Source organism: Vulpes vulpes, unplaced genomic scaffold, assembly GCF_048418805.1.
Source record: "Vulpes vulpes isolate BD-2025 unplaced genomic scaffold, VulVul3 u000000678, whole genome shotgun sequence".
NCBI classification, from domain to species: domain Eukaryota; kingdom Metazoa; phylum Chordata; class Mammalia; order Carnivora; family Canidae; genus Vulpes; species Vulpes vulpes.
The window spans coordinates 1,097,803-1,120,669 of NW_027325803.1; the positions used below are offsets into that span (position 1 = coordinate 1,097,803).

General features: G+C 58.1%; 1 protein-coding gene across 9 annotated transcripts in view; it reads right to left on the reverse strand.

The window, feature by feature from the left end:
- The window catches only part of CCDC33 (coiled-coil domain containing 33), a 104,932-nt gene that overhangs the window by 9,402 nt on the left and 72,663 nt on the right, over positions 1-22,867 (reverse strand). The window contains exon 1 of one of the 9 annotated variants that reach the window (XM_025983448.2): positions 11,311-11,422. The exons of the other annotated variants lie outside the window; for them this stretch is intronic. Coding sequence (XP_025839233.1) covers positions 11,311-11,379 — 69 coding nt within the window. The 5' untranslated portion in view covers positions 11,380-11,422. Of the gene's footprint in view, positions 1-11,310; positions 11,423-22,867 lie in introns of those variants that run through there. 9 annotated transcript variants of the gene reach the window in all.

Consider the following 22,867-nt stretch of genomic DNA (forward strand, 5'->3'; position numbering starts at 1 on the left):
TAAATATATTGAGGGTCATACCATGTTCATGGATTAAAAGATGGAGTATTTAAAGAATTAGTTCTTCCCAGAATTGATTTATGGATTCAATGCACTCCCAATAAAAATAATAACTGTGTGTGTGTGTGTGTGTGTGTGTGTAGGAATAGACAAGCTGATTCTATAATGTGTGAGAAATAAAAGGGAAAGTATAGCTAAAATATTGTTGAAAAGGAACAGTTGGGAAGACTTGCTTTATTGGCTATCAAGACTTAAGATAAAGCTAGAGTAATTAAGACAGAGTTATATCAGTGCAAAGATTGATAAGTAGGCCAAAGAGGCAGGATAGAGAGACTTGAAACAGACCCACATGTATATGGACCCTTAATTCATGACAAGGGTGGCATTTGAGGGCTTCAGGGAAAGGACTGCGATGGTAGTAAATGGTGCTGCATCCATCTGATATCTATAAGGGAAAGGGAAACTTGGCTGCTCTCACATATCATAAACAACATTAAGTTCCAGATAGGTAGAGATCGAAGGGTAAGAGGTAAAACAGTAAGGCCTCTAAAAGACAAGGCCAAGAATATCATTAAGAACTAATGGGAGGGAAAGGTTTTGAGCAACAGGACACAAAAAAAGCACAAACCAGAGTGGAAAGGATTAATAAGTTTAGGCTATTTAAGTTAAGAGCCTCTATTCATGAAAAGATATTATTTTCTTTTAATATCTTTAAAATATTAAAATATTTAATGTGAGCAGCCTGGAGGGCTCACTGGTTTAGTGCCACCTTCAGCCCCGGGCCTGATCCTGGAGACCCGGGATCGAGTCCCACGTCAGGTTCCCTGCAGGGAGCCTGCTTCTCCCTCTGCCTGTGTTTCTGCCTCTGTCTCTGTGTCTATCATGAATAAATAAATAAAATCTTTTAAAAATATATTTAATGGTGAATGGGCAAGACCAGTAGGAGATATTTGCAATACACACGATGATTATAGGCTCATATTCAGATGGAAAAATAACTTTTGCGAATTAATATGAAAAAATAGACTACCCAAGAGAATAATGGACAAGAGATTTGAACTGGCACTTGATAGAATAAGTCAATAAACATGTGAATTGGTGCCCACCCTCATTAGTCACTTAAAACCACAAGAAGATACTACGATACACCAATTAGAATGACAAGAACAGAACAAAATGATTCCAATGGTGTCAAATGTGGGTGAGGGTGTGAAACAGGCAGAATACTTATTCACTGCTGGGGGGACCTGAAGGGCCACCATTGCTTTGGGGAAACACCTGCCTACTGGATACTATTCAGGTTGAATGTAGGCGATTCTCACCTACTTCTGTGTGTGTACCCAACACAAACGAGTGCATCCATACATCAAGAACATTCCTTGAAGCATCACTTGTATGAATCCCAAATGGAAATCACACAAACGCCCATCACCCTAGAATGGAGACACACTCTACTCATACAATGGAATATAGACAGCAGTAAAAATAAATGAGCGCCAACTACATGAAACCACAGGGGGGAATCTCTCACACATGATCTCGAACCAAAGGGGCAGCCAGGGTGGCTCAGCGGTTTAGCGCCGCCTTCAGTCCAGGGCCTGGTCCTGGAGACCCGGGATTGAGTCCCACGTCAGGTCCATGCGTGGAGCCTGCTTCTCCCTCTGCCTGTGTCTCTGCCTCTCTCTCTCTCTGTGTCTCTCATGAATAAATAAATAAAATCTTAAAAAAAAAAATCTCAGGCAAAAGCAGCTGGGCATGAAGTACCTACCCTAGGATTCCATATAGATTTGGCAAACTTGGGGCATCTGAGTGGCTCAGTTGGTTAAGTGTCTGCCTTCAGCTCAAGTCATGATCCCAGGGGCCTGGGATGGAGCAGCACCCCCCAACCCTTGACTCCCTGCTCAGCGGGGAGTCTGCTTCTCCCTCTCCCTTTGCCTGTCCCCCCTGCTTCTGCACACATTCTCTCTCTTTCTCAAATAAATGAATAAAATCTTAAACAAACAAACAAACAAACAAACAAACAAAAAACCCCAGGCAATCTGAAGCACTAGAGTTAGAAGTCAGGGTGTGAGATCTATGTGGGGCAGTGGGGGCAGTGACTGGGGGTGTGAGGGAGTTTTTAGGGTGTTGGCAGTGCTACACTTCTTGACCTGTGGGACACATGGGGCTTACACACACATGTTCACTTTGTGATAAATCATTGCAGCAAACATGCTTATGTTCTGTGCATTTGTTTGAATGTGTGTACTTCACATAAAAAAGCTAAAAACATCTAACAAATTCAAAAATAAATGAATCCTGGCTCAAGTCTGTTTATGTACACGAAGCCTCCACATCGTGGTTCTCCTCCGGGGACCCTCCCAGCTCTCAGCAGTAATGGGTTCTTCTCAGTCCTGAGTTTGGATGCTCCCAGTGGGCCCTGCCCCCAGGCCCTCATGGCCCCTCCTCCTGCTGTGAGGCCCTGTCCAGACTTCTGTGGAGCGCAGGGAGGGTTCTGCTCCGCCTCCTGGCAGGGCCCTCTGAGGAGGAGAAGCATGAATACTGATCCTTGTTAGGGGCCTACACAATGCCTCAGAGGATCCTGTGAGACTCTGATGGCTTAGGGACATGTCCAAGGTCAACTGGTTTGCAAATGTGGCTCTAGCCCTGGAATCCAACTCTACTCAAAAAGCTATGCTCCTTGTACCTCCTTGATAGAGAAGGGGTGGAGGCCTCACCCAGAGAGAAGAAAGAATGAGTCCTGGCTTGACTTGAGCTCAACTGGTCTACAGAAGTTGAGTGGCAGTGATGGGGGAGTGGCCAGTGTCCATCTGATGTCCTCAAGCCCCATTCTGTCCTTTGTCTCTGAGGTCAAGACTGCCTCGGGGTGGAGGTGAAAGGAGTTCTCCCATCTGCTCCACAGGGAGCCATGGGCCTCCCTGATCGAGGACGGAGTCCCCAGGGTAGGGGTAGGGGGACAGCGGCCCCGAGCAGGGAACAGCTCTGCCAGATGCTGGAGCCCCAGGCCTGGCAGTCGGGGTGTGGGCGGGTGGCGGGCTGAGATCCTCCTGGCTGGCCTTGGTCCCAGCCATCTCCTCAGGTGTGGACCAGTCTCCTTCCAGCGCTGTGGCAACTCAGATGCCAAGTCTGAGGGCTCGCATGGAGGCCTCTCTCAGGCATGGGAGCCATGCTTCCCCTCCCGCACAGACTCTCGTGCCCTCCTTCATGCCCGCGCTCATGCTGAACATGAGAACCCCCGTTCCCACAACTGCCCCTCGTCTTCTTATCGTCCACATGGGGGTGTGCGTGTGCACGTATGCACGTGTGCATGCAGGGAGTTGGGGGGGTCGCCCCTCCTCTCATCCGGGCCCGCTCTTAGGTCCTATTGTTCTCGAGTTCCACGGTCTTGGGGGTGAGCGAGCCTCTCTTTCTAACATCCTCCCCTCCTGACAAACGAAGAGAGCTGAGACTCAGAGCAAGGGAAAAGGAGGCGGAGGGAGAGCATGACTCCCGAAGGGGTGTCCTCGCCTCAGCCAGATGGCCCCTGCTAGGGGGAGGGCAGCAGGTCCTTTGGGACTCTGCGCCTTGGAACTCAGCCCTAGAGACCTCCCACAGGCCGCTTCGGCACCCTGGCCTGCTGCTGTCTGTGGTGCCGCCTCCCTGGGAGGGTGGAGAGGACCCTGGCCTGCCTCCCTGCGCCTCTGGCCCAGCCAGCGCCCTCTGCCATGGAGCCCAGAGGAGTGGCCGCCCAGCGCTGCGCCTCCCTTCTCAGCTTCACCCACCTCCGCAGCTGAGCAGCGCGACCTCGGCAACGAGGCCCTGACCTGTCCCCGCAGCCCGGCTAGGCTCTCGGCCCAGGGCCGCGCTCTGCGTCACAGCCCGGCCTTGAGATCACGACACCGCGTCCCAGATTCCCACTGTGGTTCTGCCTCTCTGCCCTCTCCTTCCCCCAGTTCCCGGGCTGCTCTGGAGCTGGTGGGTAGGGTGCCCGCTCTCCCCGCCTCCCCTCTAGGCTAGCACATTCTCTGGGGACACCGACTCTGCCCGTGTCTGACCCCGAGCACCCTCTGTGCCGCTCTCACCCCAAGGCCCCTCACAGGACTCTGGGCTCTCAGGCTCTGTTGAGGTGAGAAGCATCAGGTAGCCCCAGATTCAAATAACCCCTCTGCTACCCTGCGAGGGGGGCAGCTGAGCTCTGAGCCTCCGGGTCCTCATTCGTGGAGCGGGAAAATAGCCCTAACTGGGGGCAGCTGCAGGGTGAGTGGGTGTGCGGAGGGTTAGCTCGGGCCCTAGCCCAGAGGACGACGTTGGCTCCGGTCCCTGTACCACCTGCCAAGTATTTTATTTTATTTTATTTTATTTTATTTATTTTATTTTATTTTATTTTATTTTATTTTATTTTATTTTATTTTATTTTTATTTATTTATTTACTTTATTATTCTTTAAAAAAGATTTTATTTATTTATTCATGAGAGACTCAGAGAGAGAGGCAAAGACACAGGCAGAGGAAGAAGCAGGCTCCATGCCGGGAGCCCGACATGGGACTCGATCTGGGACTCCAGGATCACGCCCTGGGCCGAAGGCAGACAGTCAACTGCTGAGCCACCTGGGTATCCCCTTACAAGTGCTTTAAAAAAATTAGTCTTATACTAGCCCTGGGTACCAGGCATAGAAGGTATGACATCACCCATGTTACAGACCCGGGAGCCTGCCCACTCCTCCCTCTCCTCGTCATTAATTAAAAAGAAAGGGTCGTGGTTATCTTTCATCAGAGCCTGAGAGAACAATACTTACTCCCCCCTCCCCCTTCAGACATTCTTATGGTGGGATCTGAGGGGTGTCATCCAAGTGGGGGCGTTTAAACATACCTGTAGCCACTACGGCCAGGTTGACCAGAAATGCCTTGAGGCCCAAAGTCACAGAGACTCAGTTATAAAGCCCAGGCTGGAAGCAGCTCCTACTCATGCAGTCAACCAACACTTGCTGAGCACCACTCTGTGCCAGGTCTGTTCCATGCTGGGGGGCCAGGGAGCACAGAGGAGCCCGACTGTCCCTCCCGGCCTGTGGGGTGTCCTATCTACACAGGAGATGGCAGGAAGTGCCTGTGACAGGGGGGAGCTCAAAGGAGGCTCTTAACCTAGGCTGGGAGGCTTCCTGGAGGAATTGATAATCTGAGTTGACTCTTGAGGATGAGAAGCTGTTACGTGGGGGTGGGGGTGGGGGTGTGGGGGTGGGTTCTCTGGGCAGAGGAGACACCGTGCCAAAGGCAGGGAGGTGTGTATGTGATGAGGAACAAAGCAGGGCAATTTCTGGAAAGAAGGGTTCAGGGAGGAGAGTGCAGGGGTGTGGCTAGAGAGGGGGCAGGGCAAACAGAAGAGGACCTTGAGGGCTAGTGTCAGGGGCTTGGACTTGTCCTGTAGGGTCACTGAAGGGCCAAAGACACAGGGCAGGTGTGTGTGTGCATGTGCGTGTGCGTGATAAGACCCTCCCTGCCTGCCCAGCCCAGAGGGAACCAGGCCAGGCGCAGTGGGCCAGCGACAAGAATGGGACCTGAGCAAGCAGAGGCAGCGGGCATGGAGATGAGGGCAGGGGCTGGAGGAGGAGGAGGAGGAGGAGGAGGAGGAGGAGGAGGAGGGGTCTGTGGTCTTGGGGGACAGGGAAGAGATGCATGCACCCAGTGGGGAGGAGGAGGTGCCGCCTGGGGAGGCATGAGGCATGTGGGGTGAGGGGTGGTCACAGGCAGTTGAGGGTGGTCAAGTTTGGGGAGCATCATGGCTGGAGGTGGGGTGGGGAGGGCAGCCTGTGGAGGTTCAAGGGAAGCCTTGGAAGATTTTCCAGAGGCTAGGGAAGTATAGAATGGGGGGGGGGGGCACTCCAGGATAAAGGAAAGCGGCAACAGGAGAGGAGCCCTCAAGTTCAGGACAAGAGCCAGAAAGCGGCTGGCAAAGCCAAGGCCGCAGAGCTCAGAAAGGAGGGTCTTTGGGTAACGGTACGTTGGGTAAAAGAGATGCTCCGCCTGCCGCCTGCAGATGACCTTAAAACCTGGATACAAAGAGGAAACCCCGTCCTCAAAGCATTCAAGAGCTGGCGAGATGCTGAGGACCTCCTCTGGGACAGGGCGCAGGGACGCAGCAGCACCACGCAGCCATGAAAAGGACCCGAGCCCCGGGCAGCCTCACTGACGGATCTCACACGTGAAGTGGAACAAGAGAGCCACACGCAAGATGACATGCGGGTGTGATGCCCTTTAGAGAAAGGCCAAGCCATGGGCTGTTAGGATGCAGGCCGGGGAGGCACACTTGGCTGGTGACAGGATAGAGGCCCGAAGCCAGGCAAGGGGCCTGTGCTCAGGTCCTGTCTAGGGGAGGGGGCACGAAGGGCTTCAGGGTGCTGGCGATGCTCTATTTAGTGACCTGGCCGGTGGTTACAGGAGCATCTGCTTTATAAGAATTTGGTTGTGGTTGTGTGTGTGTGTGTTCGACGCAACCCATGTGGGTCACATTTCACAATTTAGGTTTTTGGGGAAAAAAAAAAGGTGAAAAGGCTCAATAGCTTCTCTTCTGATCTGCAGAGAGAGCCTCTGGGTGCAGCCTCGAGGGGGTGACCAGGGGTGAGCAGGGGTCACCCTGGCCAGGGCTCTGAATGCCACAATGTGGGGGATGGGGTGAGGGGTACAGTGAGGTTGAGAAGGGACAGAGGGAGCTGGGGACACAGGGTAGGGGAGAGACGTGGGGGTACACAGAGAGAGGACTTCTGGGAGAGTGAGGAGCGTATGGAGGGCTGGGGCTGGAGCGGGGGTAGGAGCAGGGGGGGACTTTACTCTCCAAGGAGAAGGAAGAAGCCTGAGGCTGGGGCAGGTGTAGACAGGTGTCTGAGCCGAGGCAGTGAGGGTGGCAGGGCTCTGCAGTGGGGGGAGTGGGTGCAGAGCGCAGGGGGGGGGCGGTAATGAGCCTGAACCCGGCGGTGGGTTTGCTGGGCCCAGCACTCGCCTCCCCTCCTTTGCCCTTCCCTGAGCAGCCCTCTAAGGTCTGGGTTTCGGGGCACCCCCAGGCCCCGCAGGCAGCCCGGGCTCCGGCCTTGCTGTCTGCCTCTGCCGCCCGCAGAGGGCAGCCGCCTCCCACAGATGCTCTGCCTTCAGCGAGCGGGAATGGGCGGAGCGGCTCAGCTCCGGCGGGTGGGGGTGGCGCTGGGGGTGGGGGAGAGGCTGGGGCTGTCCTGCTGTCCTGCTGTCCAGCCCCACACCTGTCCTTCCTCCGAAAGGTCCTTGTTCATCTTCCCGCAGCTGCCTGTGAACTCCATCTCGGACTCCTGATGGGTGTCCTCTGCCAAAAATCGCCCATGGAGCCAGAGAGGACGGTGACTTGCCCACGGTGATACAGCAAGTGCCAAACCCCGCGACACCTGGGTGTCGTCTACAAAGTGTACTAAACACACACGCGCACGCACCCACACACCCTAAGTCTTTGCAAATCAGACCAGATCCTTCTATCCACCTCGGAAGTCACACTATGAACACTAGGCCCAGGCGGGGCCCGCAAGGGCCACGGGCCTGATAACCGGAGCCCCCTCCTGCCCTGCACCCCCGCTCCCCACCCCGCCTTGGTGAATACCTGCCCTGGCCAGGCCCTTTCCCTACTTTTTCTCTGGTTCAAACAAGGAGCCTGCAGGGGAAGCATTTTCATTCTGACTTCCCAGGGAGGAAGCTGAGGCCCACAGGGAACAGTTGCCAGAGCTGCGGTGACGTGGGGCTCACTGGTCGAGGCTGAAGGACTGTCCTATAGGCCCAGAGAGCCAACCTGCGGCGGGAGAACTGGGGCTACGGTCTTTAAGGGGGCCGGGTAAGGTGCCACTCTGCCCTCGACCTTGCCCCTTCCCCTGGGACTGGTGCTGTTTGTCCTGGGCCCCGTGTCTCCCGGGGGAGGGCAAGTCTACACATCACCCAGGCCCGTGTGATCCCCTTCAAGCCGTGACGCACTCTTAGGGTCCATCCGGGCTGCTTTTCTGAGTCAGAGATAGAGAGATTGCCAACCTCCCACTGCGCACCCCCACTTCCCTGCCCCAGGTCTGACGAAGCTTGTTTCCTGGCGTTGCTGTACCTCTACACCAGCCTGAGAGGGGCCTGAACCCAGCCAATAATAGAGTGTTTCCACTCCCATCCCGGGATTTCCTCTGCTTGGAGGGGCATCTCCTGGTGGCATTCCCTCTCCGACTGCTACTGGCCAGCTGGTCTGATCTCTGTAGCCTCCTCCTACAGGCAGGCCTCCTGGTTCTCTGCTTCTTTGGGCTTTCTCTGTGCTCAAAGCACAGGCACCCTGTCTGGCAGGTGAAAGATGGCTAACAACGCTGTGCTGCTCCTCTCAGGGAGAGGTGGCGTCGAAGCGCCCTCCCCCTGGACCTGGGCCAGTCTCAGAGAACTGCAAGGGCACCGCGCACTGTGCACGGTGAGGTTCCGGGACTTCTCGCGGCTGCTGCCTCCCTCCTGGAACACTTGCTGTCCCCCAGGGAAGAAACCCTGCCACCCCGAGACCCCGGGGCTTTGAGAAACCCCAACTAAGGGTGGGGGAGGAGCCACACCCCAGCGTCGGCTGCTCTGGCCCCCTGCCCTCCGGGTCCGGGTGGGTAGAGACCAGCCCGCCCCACTATGCCACTGATGCAAAGAACAGAGATAGAGAATACGGGAAAAGTGGTCACTTCAAGTCACGATGTTTGGGGCGGTTTGCTGGTTTGCTACGCGGCAGTAGATTAATGGAACATTGTCCCTGTGCTCTGCAGCCCTTTATGGCTCCCACGTGCCCTTGTGATGAACTTCCAGTTCTGAACTTCAAGGCCATCTGTTTTGGCAAAGTTAGACCCCTTCAGAAATTGGCCATGACCGCTCCGACCATGGGCCGGCCACCCTGGGCCTTGGCCCCTCTCTATCTCTGAAGCCTTGTTACCTCAGTCAGGAAGTCATCCCTGATCCCCTTGCCCCCAGCCCAGAGCTCCCCTTCCCACCAGGGACTACGGATACGCTCTCCCTCCAGCTCCCAGGAGACCCCGACAGCATGCAAGGGCCTCCCCTCCCCTCTGCAGACTCTAGTGGCCGTCCCAGGGTGGGGAAGAGGGCCAGGCGGGCGCCCCCTGGACTGGCGACACTGCTCCGGCCAGATTTGCCATCACCTGATGGACGGAGTTCCTGCAGGTCCCCTCAGGATGCCTGAGAGCCCACTCTCGGCCAATCTAAGGTTTCCTTAGAATGGGACTTAGCCTCATCTCTTTAAAATGAAATGGATACGTGCAGCCTGTGCAATTGGTACTGCCTTCCCCGGATCCTGAGATCCGAGCTCTGAGCAAGGGCCCAGTTCTAGGGCGCTGCCTCAAGGGGGCAGGGCGTGAAGGGTCCGGGGAGGGGGATTGTGCTAAACATCTGCTGAAAGGGGGGGCCTTTCCCGGGGCTCAGGGCCCATGCTGGCCAAGGATCCCCTCACTCATAGATACACCCAGGGTCACACACTAAATCCATGACCTCTCTGCCCTTGGCCACTGCCGACCCAGTGGGGCTCCCCTTCTGTCCCATGGAACAGTGTGACAGCAGAAATCTGTGGCCGTGAGACTAGACTCTTCCTTTCCTCATTCTTTTTTGAACCTCATCACCACCGGCAGGAGGACCAGGGAGGCCCGAGAGCCCCATCGGCTGGAGGGGATGTGAGCGGGGCTGGCCCACTTAGGTCGGAGACGATGCACGGCCAAGGGCGAGGGGCTGGGCTCCAAGCTGCACTTGGCAGGCTTGGCAGAAGGCAGGGTGCCCTGGGCGCCTGAGGGTGCCGTGGCTGGAGGATCACACACCCACCACACTCTTGAGGCAGCCAGGGCCTCTGCTTTAGGATCGAGGGCAGTCCAGAGCTACAGAAGGTCCTAGAGCCAGGGCCCTGCTGGCCCCAGATCCCTGCTCCCGGTTCCCCTTGAATGTCAGCTGAGTCTCCAAATCATAAGCGACTCTGTGCAAATTGCTGTTTAACACAGGTTCCCCGAGGGGGAGGCAGTCGCTTCTTTGTTCAGCCCAAGGTTATGGCAAAGAAACAAAAGGAGTGCATTTTCTCTTCCTACTGTTCTTTATTTTCCTTTCTGCTGCCTCAGAGATGGTGCCTTTTGTGCTTCCGCACAGTGAGGCTCAGAGGGGTGGGGAGGCCTTGTCCTGCGCTTACCCTGGCCCCAGCCTAATTGGCCAGGCTGGAGCCAGGGGGGCTAATTGGAAGGGGTCCAGACAATGAGGCTGGGGGTGGGGCTGACTTGGACGTGGGCTTCCTGGAGGCCCATCTGTGTTCTATTCCAATTCCCCTCCCAAGCCTCCCAGAATCCTATCCCACCTGCAAGGCTCTACCCTGGGCCCTCCTCCTCCAAGAAGACCCCCCAGACCCCGAGCCCAACCATTAGTCACTCCTCCTCAGGTCTGTGGCTCAGAGCCCTGCCTCTCCTGGACTCAGCTTGGGGCCTGAGGAAGTACAGGGCTGGGCGCTCACAGGGCTGGTGAGGGGCTCGGCCCCAGCTCTGGCCTCGCGGGCCCTGCTCCCCTGATCCCACGGGTCGCCTCCTGCCGTAATCCTCTCTGGTTAGAGCTTTGCTGCCTCTGACTATCCCACGTGGCCAGGGGTGGGGGTGATGGGTAGGCAGAGAGCCCTGTCTAGAGTCTAGAACCCTGGGTTCTAATCCAGCCTCTGCCCACATCTGTTGAATGACCTTAAGCAAGTCCTTTGCCTGCTCAGACATTCATGGGCAAGCTGGGGTGATGATCTGGGTTAGGGTGTGCAATGGTGTTCTTGCCACAGAGGAAGAGCAAATGCTTTGGGAACCGGGGTCCCAGGGAGCAGGTGTCACCGAGGCGGGCAGCATAGGGCCCTGGCCAGGGCTGACCCACTTCCTCTCCCAAGCTCTCGTCTACCTCACGCCCCCACAGCCCCCATGAGCTGGGCCCAAACTGCAAGCCCTCTCTGCCTGCCCACCCGCCTGCCCGCCCCCGCTGGCCCAGGCCCAGGCACTTTCTAGGATGCAGGGCTCTGGACCTCCAAGAGGAGGAGACAATGGTCACTTTAAGGCATTTTCCCAGAAGCCCTTTGTCTTCCCTTTCGGGGTTCCCAGGTGTGGGCTCAGGTGGCCGGGGCTGGGGCTGGTGGCCCAGTGGAAGGTTCCTGGGACCAGGGGCCTAGGGGGGCCAACGCCCGCAGGCCTGATCTTCTGGTCCTCCCTGTGCTCGCTCTGGGAACACTTCTGGTTGCCAGGCGGGACACCCCAACTCACCTGCCCTCTAGGTAAACCCCTCCTCCCAGAACCAGCGGGTGTGGAGGCAGACTTACAGAGCCGCTGTCCGGGAGGCCTGGGGCAGCTTTGGGGGCCGGAGGGGCTGGGGACTCTGGCTCCCCCATCTTTCTTGCTGGCTGTCCTGTTCCCTGGGATGCGTCCCCAGGGACCGTTGCCACAACAAGTGTCTGCTTGGTGACTGAGCCCAGCCCCAGGCTGGAGCAGGCTGGCTCCAGGGGCCACTTCCCTTCTGTTCCAGGGTGGGGAGCATCTGGGTGGGGTAGCTGGCGTCAGGCTAGGCTCATTCTTTGGCCAGGGAACTGCAAGGAGATGGTGGGGCCAGGAGCCCAGGAAGGGACCAGGCCCGGAGGGCTCTGGCTTTCTGTCTCCTGCCAGAACCCTCTGCAACCCTCTGCCCCCAGCCTGCCCTGTAGCCGTACCTCAGTGCCCCCCTTCTCCGCTTCCACCTCCTTGCTCTCTGCTCCCCCATCCCCACCCCCTCAGCGATCTCCCCACCACAGCCGGGCTGGGCTCCTCTCGCAGCTGGACAGCATGGTCTCAGGCCCCATGCCGGCCCCCCGGGCTTTCCCATCTCTGCTTTCCTGATGGTCTGGACAAATTCCTTTCCCTTTAGTTCAGCCGAGACATGGGTGGATGTTTTTGAAAGGAACTCACTGGGAAGCAAGGGAAAACAAACCCAAACAGAGCAGCCCACCACCTAGAAACGGTCTTGGTCACTAAGGCAGCCATCTGTTTGCACCACCCTTGGCCTGGGTTGCAGAGACCCCCTCCAAGGGCATGGAGGGGGTCTGTCTGGCTTTTTCCCCTGACTGTTTTGGGTCCAGACTGTCTGTCTCAGGCAAGCCTGGCCCCACAGCCTTTCCCGAGAGGCACCCCATCTACACCCAGCTAAGTGCCTGCACGGGGCTGGGACTCCATTAATATTCCTTCACCTACTTAACAAACAGATGAGTGAATGCCAGGGGTCTGGGGCCTCAGTGGTGGCACAGTACTAATCCCCGACTGGACAGTCCAAGGCAGGCAGCTTGATCTGTTTCAAAGGCTCCGCCCTGGTCTAAGGAGCCCCCTACCCCTGGCTGCTGCGTGCTAGCTCAGACTCCACATGCATGGGGGGCCTCTGGCCTCTGTTGCTGGTGCAGAGGTGGGGAGGGCTTGCTCATTTGCAGGCCTCAGTTTTCATGTAATTCACTTGGAGATCCTTGGAGAGATCCTTTTTCTTAGTGGGGTTACTTCCTTCGTATAATAGGACAGTTGGACAGGACAAGCCGCACAGTGCTTTGTGGCTCTACTCAAGGAGCAGTAGAAAGACCGTGGGCCCTATGTTTGCTCAGGGCTCAGTTCTCGTCCCTGCTCAACTGCTCATTATCTGTGTGATGTTGGTCAGGGTAGTCCTGAACCTCTCGGAGCCAGTTTCATCCTCTGTAAGGTGGAGAGCATGACCTCTCCACTCTCCCGGAGCGGTGGGAAATTTAATGAGCTTGTGAGCGTAAAGCTCCAAGCAGGGTCCCTGGCACAGATGTGCTACTGGGAATGTTACTCCCACCTCTGTGTGACTCATGGGGGCTCCAGGGGGTCAAATACTTCTCTAAAGTGAAAATGAGCTCGTGATGGAGACGGCCACTCTCTCTGGGTGGCACCAGCCACCCAGATGGCGTCCCAGATGTGCGCCTATGCCCCCCGACTCTGCCAGGGGGAACGGGCTGCTGTATTCTGCTGTGTATGCGCCTCCCATCCTAAGACCTGGGGCCAGAAGTCGCGGATCAAGGCAATGCCACACGGGTGCCCCCTCCCCACCCGGGCTTCAGCCACCCCCTCGCTGAGAGGGGCCCAGTGCTCCCGTGCCCGCCGCGCTGCCCATCGATTGAATCCGCTCCTATCCTCAGGCATGCCATGAATTTTTCATCAAAGGCCTGTAGACTTTGGGAAACGTACAATTAGAGGCCCCATCAATAATGTACCACGTGGGGGCATCGGCGGCGCTCAGCCAGGCCCAGACACGGCTGTCTTCCAGCCCTGCCCTGGCGGGAGGCAGGGGAGCATCAAGATCCCTTAGGGGTCTAGCACTGGATGCACGGCCAGCGCGGGATGCTGAGGGGGGGATGTCTCTCCCAAAGTGTTGAGCCTGCCCCTTGAAGTCCCAGGGGGACCTATCCGAACTCAGAGACTATAACGTGGGTGAGGGGCACCTGCGGGGCTCAGTTGGCTAAGCGTCTGCCTTCAGCTCAGGTCAGGATCTCGGGGTCCTGGGACTGAGCCCCTCGTCAGGCTCCCTGCTCAGGGGGGAGCCTGCTTCTCCCCCTCTCTGTCTCCTCCCTCTGCTTGTGCTTTCTCCCCCTCCCTCTCAAATAGATCAACAAATCTTTTCTAAAAAATCAAATGGGTGCTAAGGAGCCCCCGCCTCTGAAAGCGTGGGGAGACACAGCAGACAGGTGCCATGTCAGGATTAGGGTTCTCCGTGGGGTGGGGAGCCTCCTCCCACCGGGTGTGGGAAGCACGGGGCAGCAGGTTGGAGGGGGAGCAGGAAGAGGGGCGCACAGAGACTCCTGGTGACCCGGGAGGGGGCTCGATTCACCCAGCATGGCCTCGAGGTCAGCCCATCACAGCTGTGGGGGGTGGATGTTGGGGGGAGAGTGGAAGTAGTTCCTCCACCCACAGAACGGAGGCGCCCTCACCCCGCCCCTGCAGGTCTGTCCTTCAGGGCAGCTGCCTCTGTGCCCATCCTGCAGGGGAGGGCAGTGAGGCGGGAGCGCTGAGTGCCCGTGGAGCCTGGGGCTGGCTCCTGTCCCCAGCTGGCCTTCCGGCCCACGAAGGCAGGGCTGTGTTCTCCACTTACTCACCAAGGCTGGACCCCCAGCTCAGGGGAGCTCGGGGCAGGGCACGTATGGGTCCCCAGTGGCCGCTGAGCTCCCGCCCGCCATCCCCCAGGTCCTAGGCCTGGCTCCTACACTTTGAGGCTGTTCTGAAACAGCATGTCCCGGTGACAGGTCTGACACACGGGAGTGGTGAAGAGGCCGGGACTGAGGAGGTCCACAGCACTGCTCTGGCATGCCGCCCCGTGTCTCTGAACCCTGCCCAGCTGTGGGCCTGGGCTCCAGCCTAGGCTGAGGCTTATGGGCCCCCAGGGATCTGCAACCCCTGCACGTGGGCTGTGTGGAGCCTGAGACACCAGGGCCTACAGGCCCAGCCTGTGCCAGCTGAACATGAGTCTGCATTCCTAAGACCCTCTCCTGGCGGATATGCCACCAGTGGGCCTGAAACACTTTGGTAGGCCTGAACCCCCCTCGCCTCTCACCACCCTGCTGAATCCCAGCCCCCCACCCACGTGCCTGGGCAGGATACTTGGAATCGTCCATGGCAGAGGACTCCTGGGTCCCTGGGATGGGCCCAGGGCAGGGCCCGATGGGGGGAGGGTGGGCAGGGAGCTGGGCAAAGCCCCTTCCTTGTGTGCCTCCCCAGTGCTGCATTTGCCCTAATGAGCCTGCTGCCCACCTGAGGCTTCCATGACCCTACTGGTGGGCAGCCAGAGGAACAAGGGGGAGTCACCTTCTATTTATGGGGGGCCGTGAGTACTGCCCTTCCCCCAGCCCAGGCCAAAGATGCTGGGCACGCTCCAGTTCAACACATACTCTCTAGTAGCCCCATTTGGGCACCAGGGATACAGATGTGACCAAGGCTCGGAGCTTGTATCATCCTCGAGGAGCTTGTGTTGTAGTTAATGTGGCAGCAGGCACAGTGTGACATGATACATCAGCACAGTAGTAGTTAGAGAGCCCCTCAGCCAGGCCCCTTCATGCCCTGGGGTGCAGGCAGAGGTGTGAAGGAGGCCATCCCAGAAGGAGTTTGGTAATGGGTTTTGAAGGAAGAGTAAGAGTTTGCCAGGTGCCAAAGGAGAGAGGAAGAGGTGCATTCCTGGCTGAGGGAACAGCAGGGGCAAAGGTATGAATGTTAGAAGCTGCCTGGCACCCGGGGGAAGTGTAGAGAGACAGTGAGGACAGGTGGTGGGAGATGAAGCTGGCGTGGCTGTAGGGTCTAGTCATAGGGCATTGAATGCCAGGCCAAGGCCCAACTGTGGAGCCTGTTAAGTCAGGTGAGGTGCGCTGGGCTGCAGCTACATACTGACTATGAATTTCCAAATATAACTCCCAGGATGAGGCCTGATTTCCTTGTAAATATGCCAGCGTGCTTCCCAGGTCACCGGAGCCCGAGAGGGAGGGCAAGAGGTTTGCCAGTCTCTCACAGCAGAGCCAGCCTGCATTCACCGCCCCCCCCCCCCCAGGCTCAGGAAAGCCTGGCCATCTGGGGAAACTGGAGGCACAGTCCAGCAGAGCTGGCAGCTGCTGAGAGACCCTTCTGGAGGCGAGAGCAGCCCCGAGAGGAGTAGGGCTAGGATGCCAGCCACCAAGAGCCTTGGGATGGGGAGACAGCCAAGGGCAGGCGTTATTGGGATGTTGCCTTTACTCACTGGTCTGGCTGGGCCATCTGCCTGGCATCCTGGGGCCACCAGGCCATGCCCACCCTGCTCTGGGGGCTGCCCAAGTCCAGGCCCCTGGAGCCCCCTTGACCCATGTACTCAAGAGAAAGAGAGACTTGGCAGGGCCTTCTCACCCCTCCACCCCTGTGACTCAGTGATGTCACTGTTCTTGGAGCAGACGCCTTCCAAAGCTCAGGCCGTGGGAGGCCACGCTGGGCCCGGAGCCGGGGCCTCTTAGCCCCCAGGGGCAGCCAGCCTTCCAGGGGATGGCTCGACTGGGGCCCGGGGCTTCCTCTGGAGGGCCAGGCCCTGCCCGAAGGGGCCAGGCTGGGGGGGGGGGACCTGCCAGGGGCCAGACAGCACAGCTCCCCAGGGCGAGCGCTAGGCGAGGGAGGGAGGTGCAGGGGGAGGAGGTCTTGGGCGCGCCTTGGGGAGCCCGGCCTGGGGGAGGGGAGCTGCCCCACCCCAGGGGCCCCAGCCTGCGGGGAGCCAGTCCCTGCTCTGGAGCCCATCTGAGGAGGAGGCAGGACCCATACATGCCTGATAAGGACACAGGAAAAGAACAGATGGTGCCAACAAGTGCAAATTAATTGAGCGAAGCCTGTGTACACAGGCGCTGCGCAGGCGGCCAGAGGCCTGGGGAGGTTGGGGGGCAGGGCGGGCGTGGGGCGAGGCTGTAACGAGCACTTAGCTCTCCCCGGACGCAGCCCGAGCCATATCGACAGAGCCTGTCTATAAATCTCCCGGCCGCATCTCCAGGAACCTTAATTACGGGGCCTCATTACCCCTCACACCTCTGGGCCCAGGGGACTGGCCGTGACAGCCGGGCTGAACCCCTGCAGCAGGAGGGGCCCCACCGGGATGCCTGGGGGACGCACTGTAGGGTCTCGGGCCCCGTGAAGCCGACGGAGCTCAGCCTGATTCAGGCCAAGGGCGCGGGGCCGGGGGTGTTTCCAGCTGGCATTGACTCTGGCGAGCACTCTGCCCCTTTGAGCCTCAGTTTCCCCATCTGTACAATGGGGAGATGGATATGGTGAAGCCGAGCGGGCAGAGTCGGTCCGGGGCTGAGCACAGTGCCTGGCACCAGTGCGTGTGTAACACACGCCCCTGCCCCCCCCCCGTCCCCAGTCACCGTGCCGGAGGCCCCGAGAGAGCCAAGCAGCCCTGGCGCCCAGCAATGGCCTGGCCTGCACGGCTACACCTGGGCCTGCTGCCGGACATCACTTCACAGCATCATCTGAGGCCTCTTTTTATTAAAAAAAAAAAAAAAAAATTTTTTTAAATGTAAGTAGGTTCCACACCCTCCAGGGAGCCCAGCGTGGGGCCTGAACTCAGGACCCCGGGATCAAGACCTGAGCTGAGATCAAGAGTTGGACGCCCAACTGACTGAGCCCCCCGCCGCCCTTCATACAAAGCCACGCTCAGACCGTGCTGGAGCAAGACAAAACCAAGGCCACTCGGAACCACGTGTGAACACAGATAAAACACGAACATTGTTCAAACCACAGAAATGACCCCACAGCAGCCTTCCCTGGCCAAACTGAGTGCCTGCTGCTTCTTTATCGAGGACAGTTTTAGCCCGTGTTGTGCCCCTGCTGCCTCCCGGGTGAGAACCACCCCGCGTCCCGAGAGCATCCAACCAGAGCGAAATCCCGCGTCCTCGAACACCCCTACGTCGCCTAACTCGAGCTGCAGCCTTTCTGTCCTTTCCAACCCACCCTTCCCGATGCCCCCCACCCCTTGGCCACAATGAATCAATAAACCCAACCCGTTGGATCATAGGTGTGTCCTGGCTGGCTTTGGCCGCCGCGGACTGGGATTCCGGCACAGAGCACCATCTCCAGGTTCTTGTGTTCTCCAGGTGTGAATTCTAAGCTCGCTATTTCCCACCTGCGCCCTTTTATTGTTTCTATTGAAGGTGTGTGTGCCCCCAATTCCCATTCTGTGTCCCCTCCTGGAGCCCCAGAGCTGGGCTGCGGGTTGGGGGAGAAGTCCTGGGGGCCACTGGCCAGGTCTCTGCTGTGGGGTAGGAGCCCCAGGCAGGACATCTGGGGGTGTCTGGAGGGACCCAAGGAGGCCGAGACAATCTTGAGCTGGGTTGGGGGGTAGGCGGTGGATAGAGAAGGGACTGGGGAGAGGTGAGCTGGAGCTCCTTCTTTCTCCGTGCTCACCCTAGCCCCCCCCCCCCCCCCCCCCCCCCCCCCCCGGACAGCCCGCAATGGGGGAGTCCATGGAGAGGGGAGGGTCTTCTACTCCAAATGCCCAGGCCTGGTGAGCTGGAAGGAGCAGACTCCAGGGGCTTTCTGGAGGGGAGGCTGGCATGGCTGGGCAATCCCTTAATAGGTGCTGGGGTTTGGACATATGTAGGTCCCCATCCTGGGAGCTCACCTACTTTGTCTCTGCCTCCCCAACCCCAGCTAGATTCCTTCTTAGGGGCTATTATGTCCTCTCCTCACCCCTCATCCTCAGTGGCTAGACCTTTTGCGGCTGGTTTGCCCTCCTGCCTCCAGCCCAGGCTGGCACATTCTCCCCAGCCCTGAGTTACTAGACACTGTACTCCATTTCTGCCAGGCTTCACTAGGTGCGTCTGCTTTCGGACTCCTGGGCAATGCTTCTGGAAATCCAGGTGTCACACTTTGCCTTTGGAGATTTGAGTCTCATGGCTATTGGTCCCTTTAGAGACTGCCCGCTTTTTTTTTTAGATAAAGCCTATTTTATTTTAAGATTTTATTTATTTATTCATGAGACACACACACACACACACACACACACACACACACACACACACACACAGAGGCAGAGGGAGAAGCAGGCTCCATGCAGGGAGACAGATGTGGGACTCGATCTCGGGTCTCCAGGATCATGCCTTGAGCCAGACGCTAAACTGCTGGGCCACCCGGGGATCCCTAGAGACCCTTCTCACCCGGCTTGCTGCCCGGCCTCTCCTGGCTGCTTGCCCCCCTCATGACTCATCCTTTCCCATGAATCCATCCTCCTGGGCCCAGACATTCACAACACAGGCAGCAGTGAGGGGAGGGAGCTTCACGAGGGCATCTCCCATTGCTTGGGGTCACCCCCCTCCTGCCCCCCTGCCCTGCCACCCACTCTTTCTCCTGGGATACCTGTCTCCTGCCCACCTCAGGCCCCGGCTTCAGTCTCACAATCCAAATCCCGATTAGCCAGACCTTCTGCACTAAGCCCCTCTTCACTCCTGCATCAGGACCCGCCTCCCGGAGTGTTTAAGCTCCCCTCCCACGGGAGCCCTGGGTCCAGGCCCCAGGCCCCTCCTACTGAGATGGCAGTAAAATCCTCAGCTGGGCAGAGACCCATCCAGAGTGGGGATGGATTCCCCAAGGGAGGTTGCCTGATAGGAGAGCCTTGGAGGGGCTGAGAGAGATGGCATGTGGCCTCTAACCGCCCTCTCCCCACACTGTCCTCTTCACCTTACTGTGACTGATAAGCTGCCAGAGGCCCTTCACAAGTCCTCGAGCCCTCTCCAGGCAGGGAGCTTTGGCAGCCAGCCTGCAGGGAAAGGGTTATCATCACCCCATTTCACAGCTGGAAAGACTGAGCTTCTAGTAGGTGCCAGCCGGGGGCTAAGCAGAAGGCACTCTTCCTGTCTCTGATCCAGACCTGTCGTCTCCCCGGGTTATGTGGCTGCCCAGGAACGGGCACTGTATGCATTTCCTGGACGCGTTTACCGAGCGCCTACTGTATGCCAGGTACCTGGAGTGGGGCTGCAGGCGGGGGCATAAGGCAGGCCGAGCAGAGCAGCCAAGGCTTGGAACTGAGTGACTACCATTTAGATTAGGCATGGGTGGAATCTTCTGGGTTGGGGCACAGGCTTCAGAGGTCACAGGGCCACCAGGTGAGGGAGCTACAGACAGGTGTATGGCAGGGGCAACAACTAGATTTGTGCTTTGGCTAGTTTAGCTGGTGGCTAAGTCCTAGAAGGGAGGGGCCAAGTGCACAGGAGGGCGCCATCTGGGCTGTCAGCTCCTGGTCTCCAGGCCAGCTTGCTGAGGGAGGCCCGACCCCCATAAAGGAGAGGGAGGGGCCGTCCTCTTGGCCTCCATCAGGCTCCCCCCCTGTGAAGCAGGGCTCCACCTGCAGCCAGAGGAGGGAGGGTGAGATGCCTCCAGTCTCCAAAACTGTCCTGCGAGGGGGCCCAGCCACCAGCCCCCTCCCCAGCCCCTGCCGGACCGACCACCCCCTCCCCAGCCATCCCGAGGGGCCACCAGGCCGCCGCCCATTTGCATATCTGAGAGTGAAAAAAACTGCTTAGCACCACCGCCACGGGGCTGCTGAGCCCCCCTTTTGTCTGTTTGAGTAAGAGCTGGCGAAAGGCTGAAGGATAATTAGTCCCCGGTGGGCAGTGCTGGCCCCCCTCCTTGAAGATTTAAAGGCACAGCCCACCTACTTAGCCCATGTCTCCCCCCCAGGGCCCCCCTCCAGCCCCCCTCCCGCACCCCCACCCTGCTGGGCCCTGGCGGCTGAGGAGGAGGAGACGTCAGCTGCTGGCAGGAGCCGATGAATGAGCATTTTATCTGATTAAACTGGGAGTGAACTGGCCCTTCTCTGTTATCTTTGGACCTGATTGGGTATTTAACACCAAATGCATTGTGTGTGCGTGTGTGTGCATGTGTGTGTGTGCGTGTGCATGTGTGCATGTGGACAGACGGGGCTTTTCTAGTGCCTGTCAGGAGGAAATTGGATTGTACTGAAAAGCATTTAATCAGAGCTCAGGGGTGCGGCCTAACGGAGTCCCTGAGCTGGGGGCGGGCTGTCCTGCCCTTAGCCTTGGTGGGCAGCCCCCACCTTGGGCCCGCGGGTTACAGGGTCCTGCTCTGGCCACCGCCCTGGGCTGAGGAGTTGGTGGGGCCAAGGAGCTGAGCCCACCCCGAGCCTGAGCACCCTTCCAGACCACAACCCCCCCGTACCCGGGACCCCAGAACTCCCTCCGACTTCCAGGGCTTGTCCTCCTGAGGGCACCGAGAGAAGTCTCACGTGGTCATTGGGCCATCGGCCTATGGGACTGAAAAGGGGGCGCCTCCTGGGATATGGAGAACCAGGGGCAGGGCCTGGGAGCAACACCCACCATGTTGCCAGGGTCCAAAGTGGGAAGATGGGGATTATCTGAGCTGGTGAATAAAGTGTATTTGTGAAGGAAGACTAGAACAGAACACATTTAACAGCTTAATTATTAGTTATTAGTAATTCGGAGTTTAGACGTGCGGTGTGCAGACCTCCACCCGTCCTCTCACAGGCTTGGGGTGGGCCTGGGGACGGGAGCCGCGGCCCCAGAGCTCTGTTTTGGTGTTTACCAGCAAACTGAGGCAGCCCTCCCACCCGGACAGATAGGCTGGGAAGGCGATGAGTCCAGCTCACCAGGCTCTTGACTCCTGAGTCCTGAGGCCTGGCCAAGGCAGCTGCAGGAGCAGGGACAGAGACTGGAGACCCCAGACCTGGGTTGGACCAATGACTGCTCCCCCTCCGTCTTGCCCTAGGGTCCTGGGAGGGCTACTGAGCTTCCAGCAGTTTCCCCAGCTGTAGAGTGGGGATGATAACTGCCCGTCCTTCATCAGGTTGGTGCATGGAGGAAACGAGATTATGATTAAAGTTCTGGGATCAGAGTAGGGGCTCAGTAGAGATGGGTGGGCATAGTCAGCATTATTGCGAGGAGGGCTAAGCTGGCAGTTGGCAGAAGGAATGGGCCGCATTTCCCAGGTATCACCCCTGGTTCTGTAGTCTCTCCTACGCGCACCAATCGATGATTCGAGCCCTCAGCAATTTATGGCCTCAGACCTCGGCTTTGTTTCCTGAGAGAGCCGCGCTTCTGGCCCACCCACCAGTGTTTAATCAGGAGCGGAGATGGGCAGCGATGCCACGTGGTGCCAGCTGTCTCCACGGAGCAGAGCCGAGGTCGTCCTGCCTCCGTCCGCCTTGTTGGCCAGATGAAAGGGGCAATCAGCAAGACCAAGCCACTCTCTCCACAGAGGGGGCGCTGGGGCCCAGAGAGGAGGGGGTGCAGCCAGGGTGACTGCTTAGGTCAGCGGCAGTCAGAACCAGACACAGGTCTCTAGGCACCCGTCCCATCCCAAGCTCCCTCAGCTGTTACTTTTCTCACTCCTCTGAGGGGCTTCTGCTCCAGTGGGCCCCTCATCCACATCCCCTGTTGGGGCAGGCCCCGACTTGGCCAACCCACAGTCCCATCTCTTCCCTCAGTTCTCCCCTCCACGCCCTAAGGCTTCCTCACCTCTCACTGCAGGGATGCATCCTCCCCATTTGACAGAGAGAGAAACTGAGGTCCTAGCTTCAGGACTAGATCGGAAGGGGGCCCCCCAGTGCTTCTCGGGGAGAACCCTGGCCACGGTCCCAACTTGGAGAGAGATACAGAGACAGACACACAGACATACAGACACACAGATAATCTCGACTCAACAGGCCCCTCACAGGAACAAGTTCACCGGGGATCCCTGGGTGGCTCAGTGGTTTAGCACCTGCCTTTGGCCCAGTGCGTGATCCTGGAGACCCGGGATCAAGTCCCACATCAGGCTCCCTGCATGGAGCCTGCTTCTCCCTCTGCCTTTGTCTCTGCCTCTTTCTCCCCCTATGTCTATCATGAATAAATAAATAAAATCTTAAAAAAAAAAAAAAAAGGAACAAGTTCACCGACCCGTACTTCTCTTCTACCAGCAAATCAAAGATCTGTCATGGCTTTCGTACTGACAACCACTAATGACTGACATCTGGGGTGGGACGGGGTGTTAGGTACACGGCCCTCTGTGTCCCCACGATCTCCCGGCCACCCTCCTACACTCGTCCCTGACGTAGTGACTAGTGATCTAGTGATGTACTTTCCTACGCACGCCATCCCCTCTCTCCATCCTCTCCAGCACCTCAGCAGTCGGGATGGGGGGAGTTATGCGCTCAACAGATGAGACAGGCCCAGAGAGGGGGAAGGGTCGAGCCACGGTCACACAGTTCTTGAGTGGTGGAGACCGAACTGGAGCCTGCTTCAGCTGCACAGGTGGGAGGGCTGTGCAGGGCAAGGCCACAGGCCACAGGGCGGGCACGTAGCTCGGGCACAGAAAGCTGGCCTAATCAACGAATGAACGGAT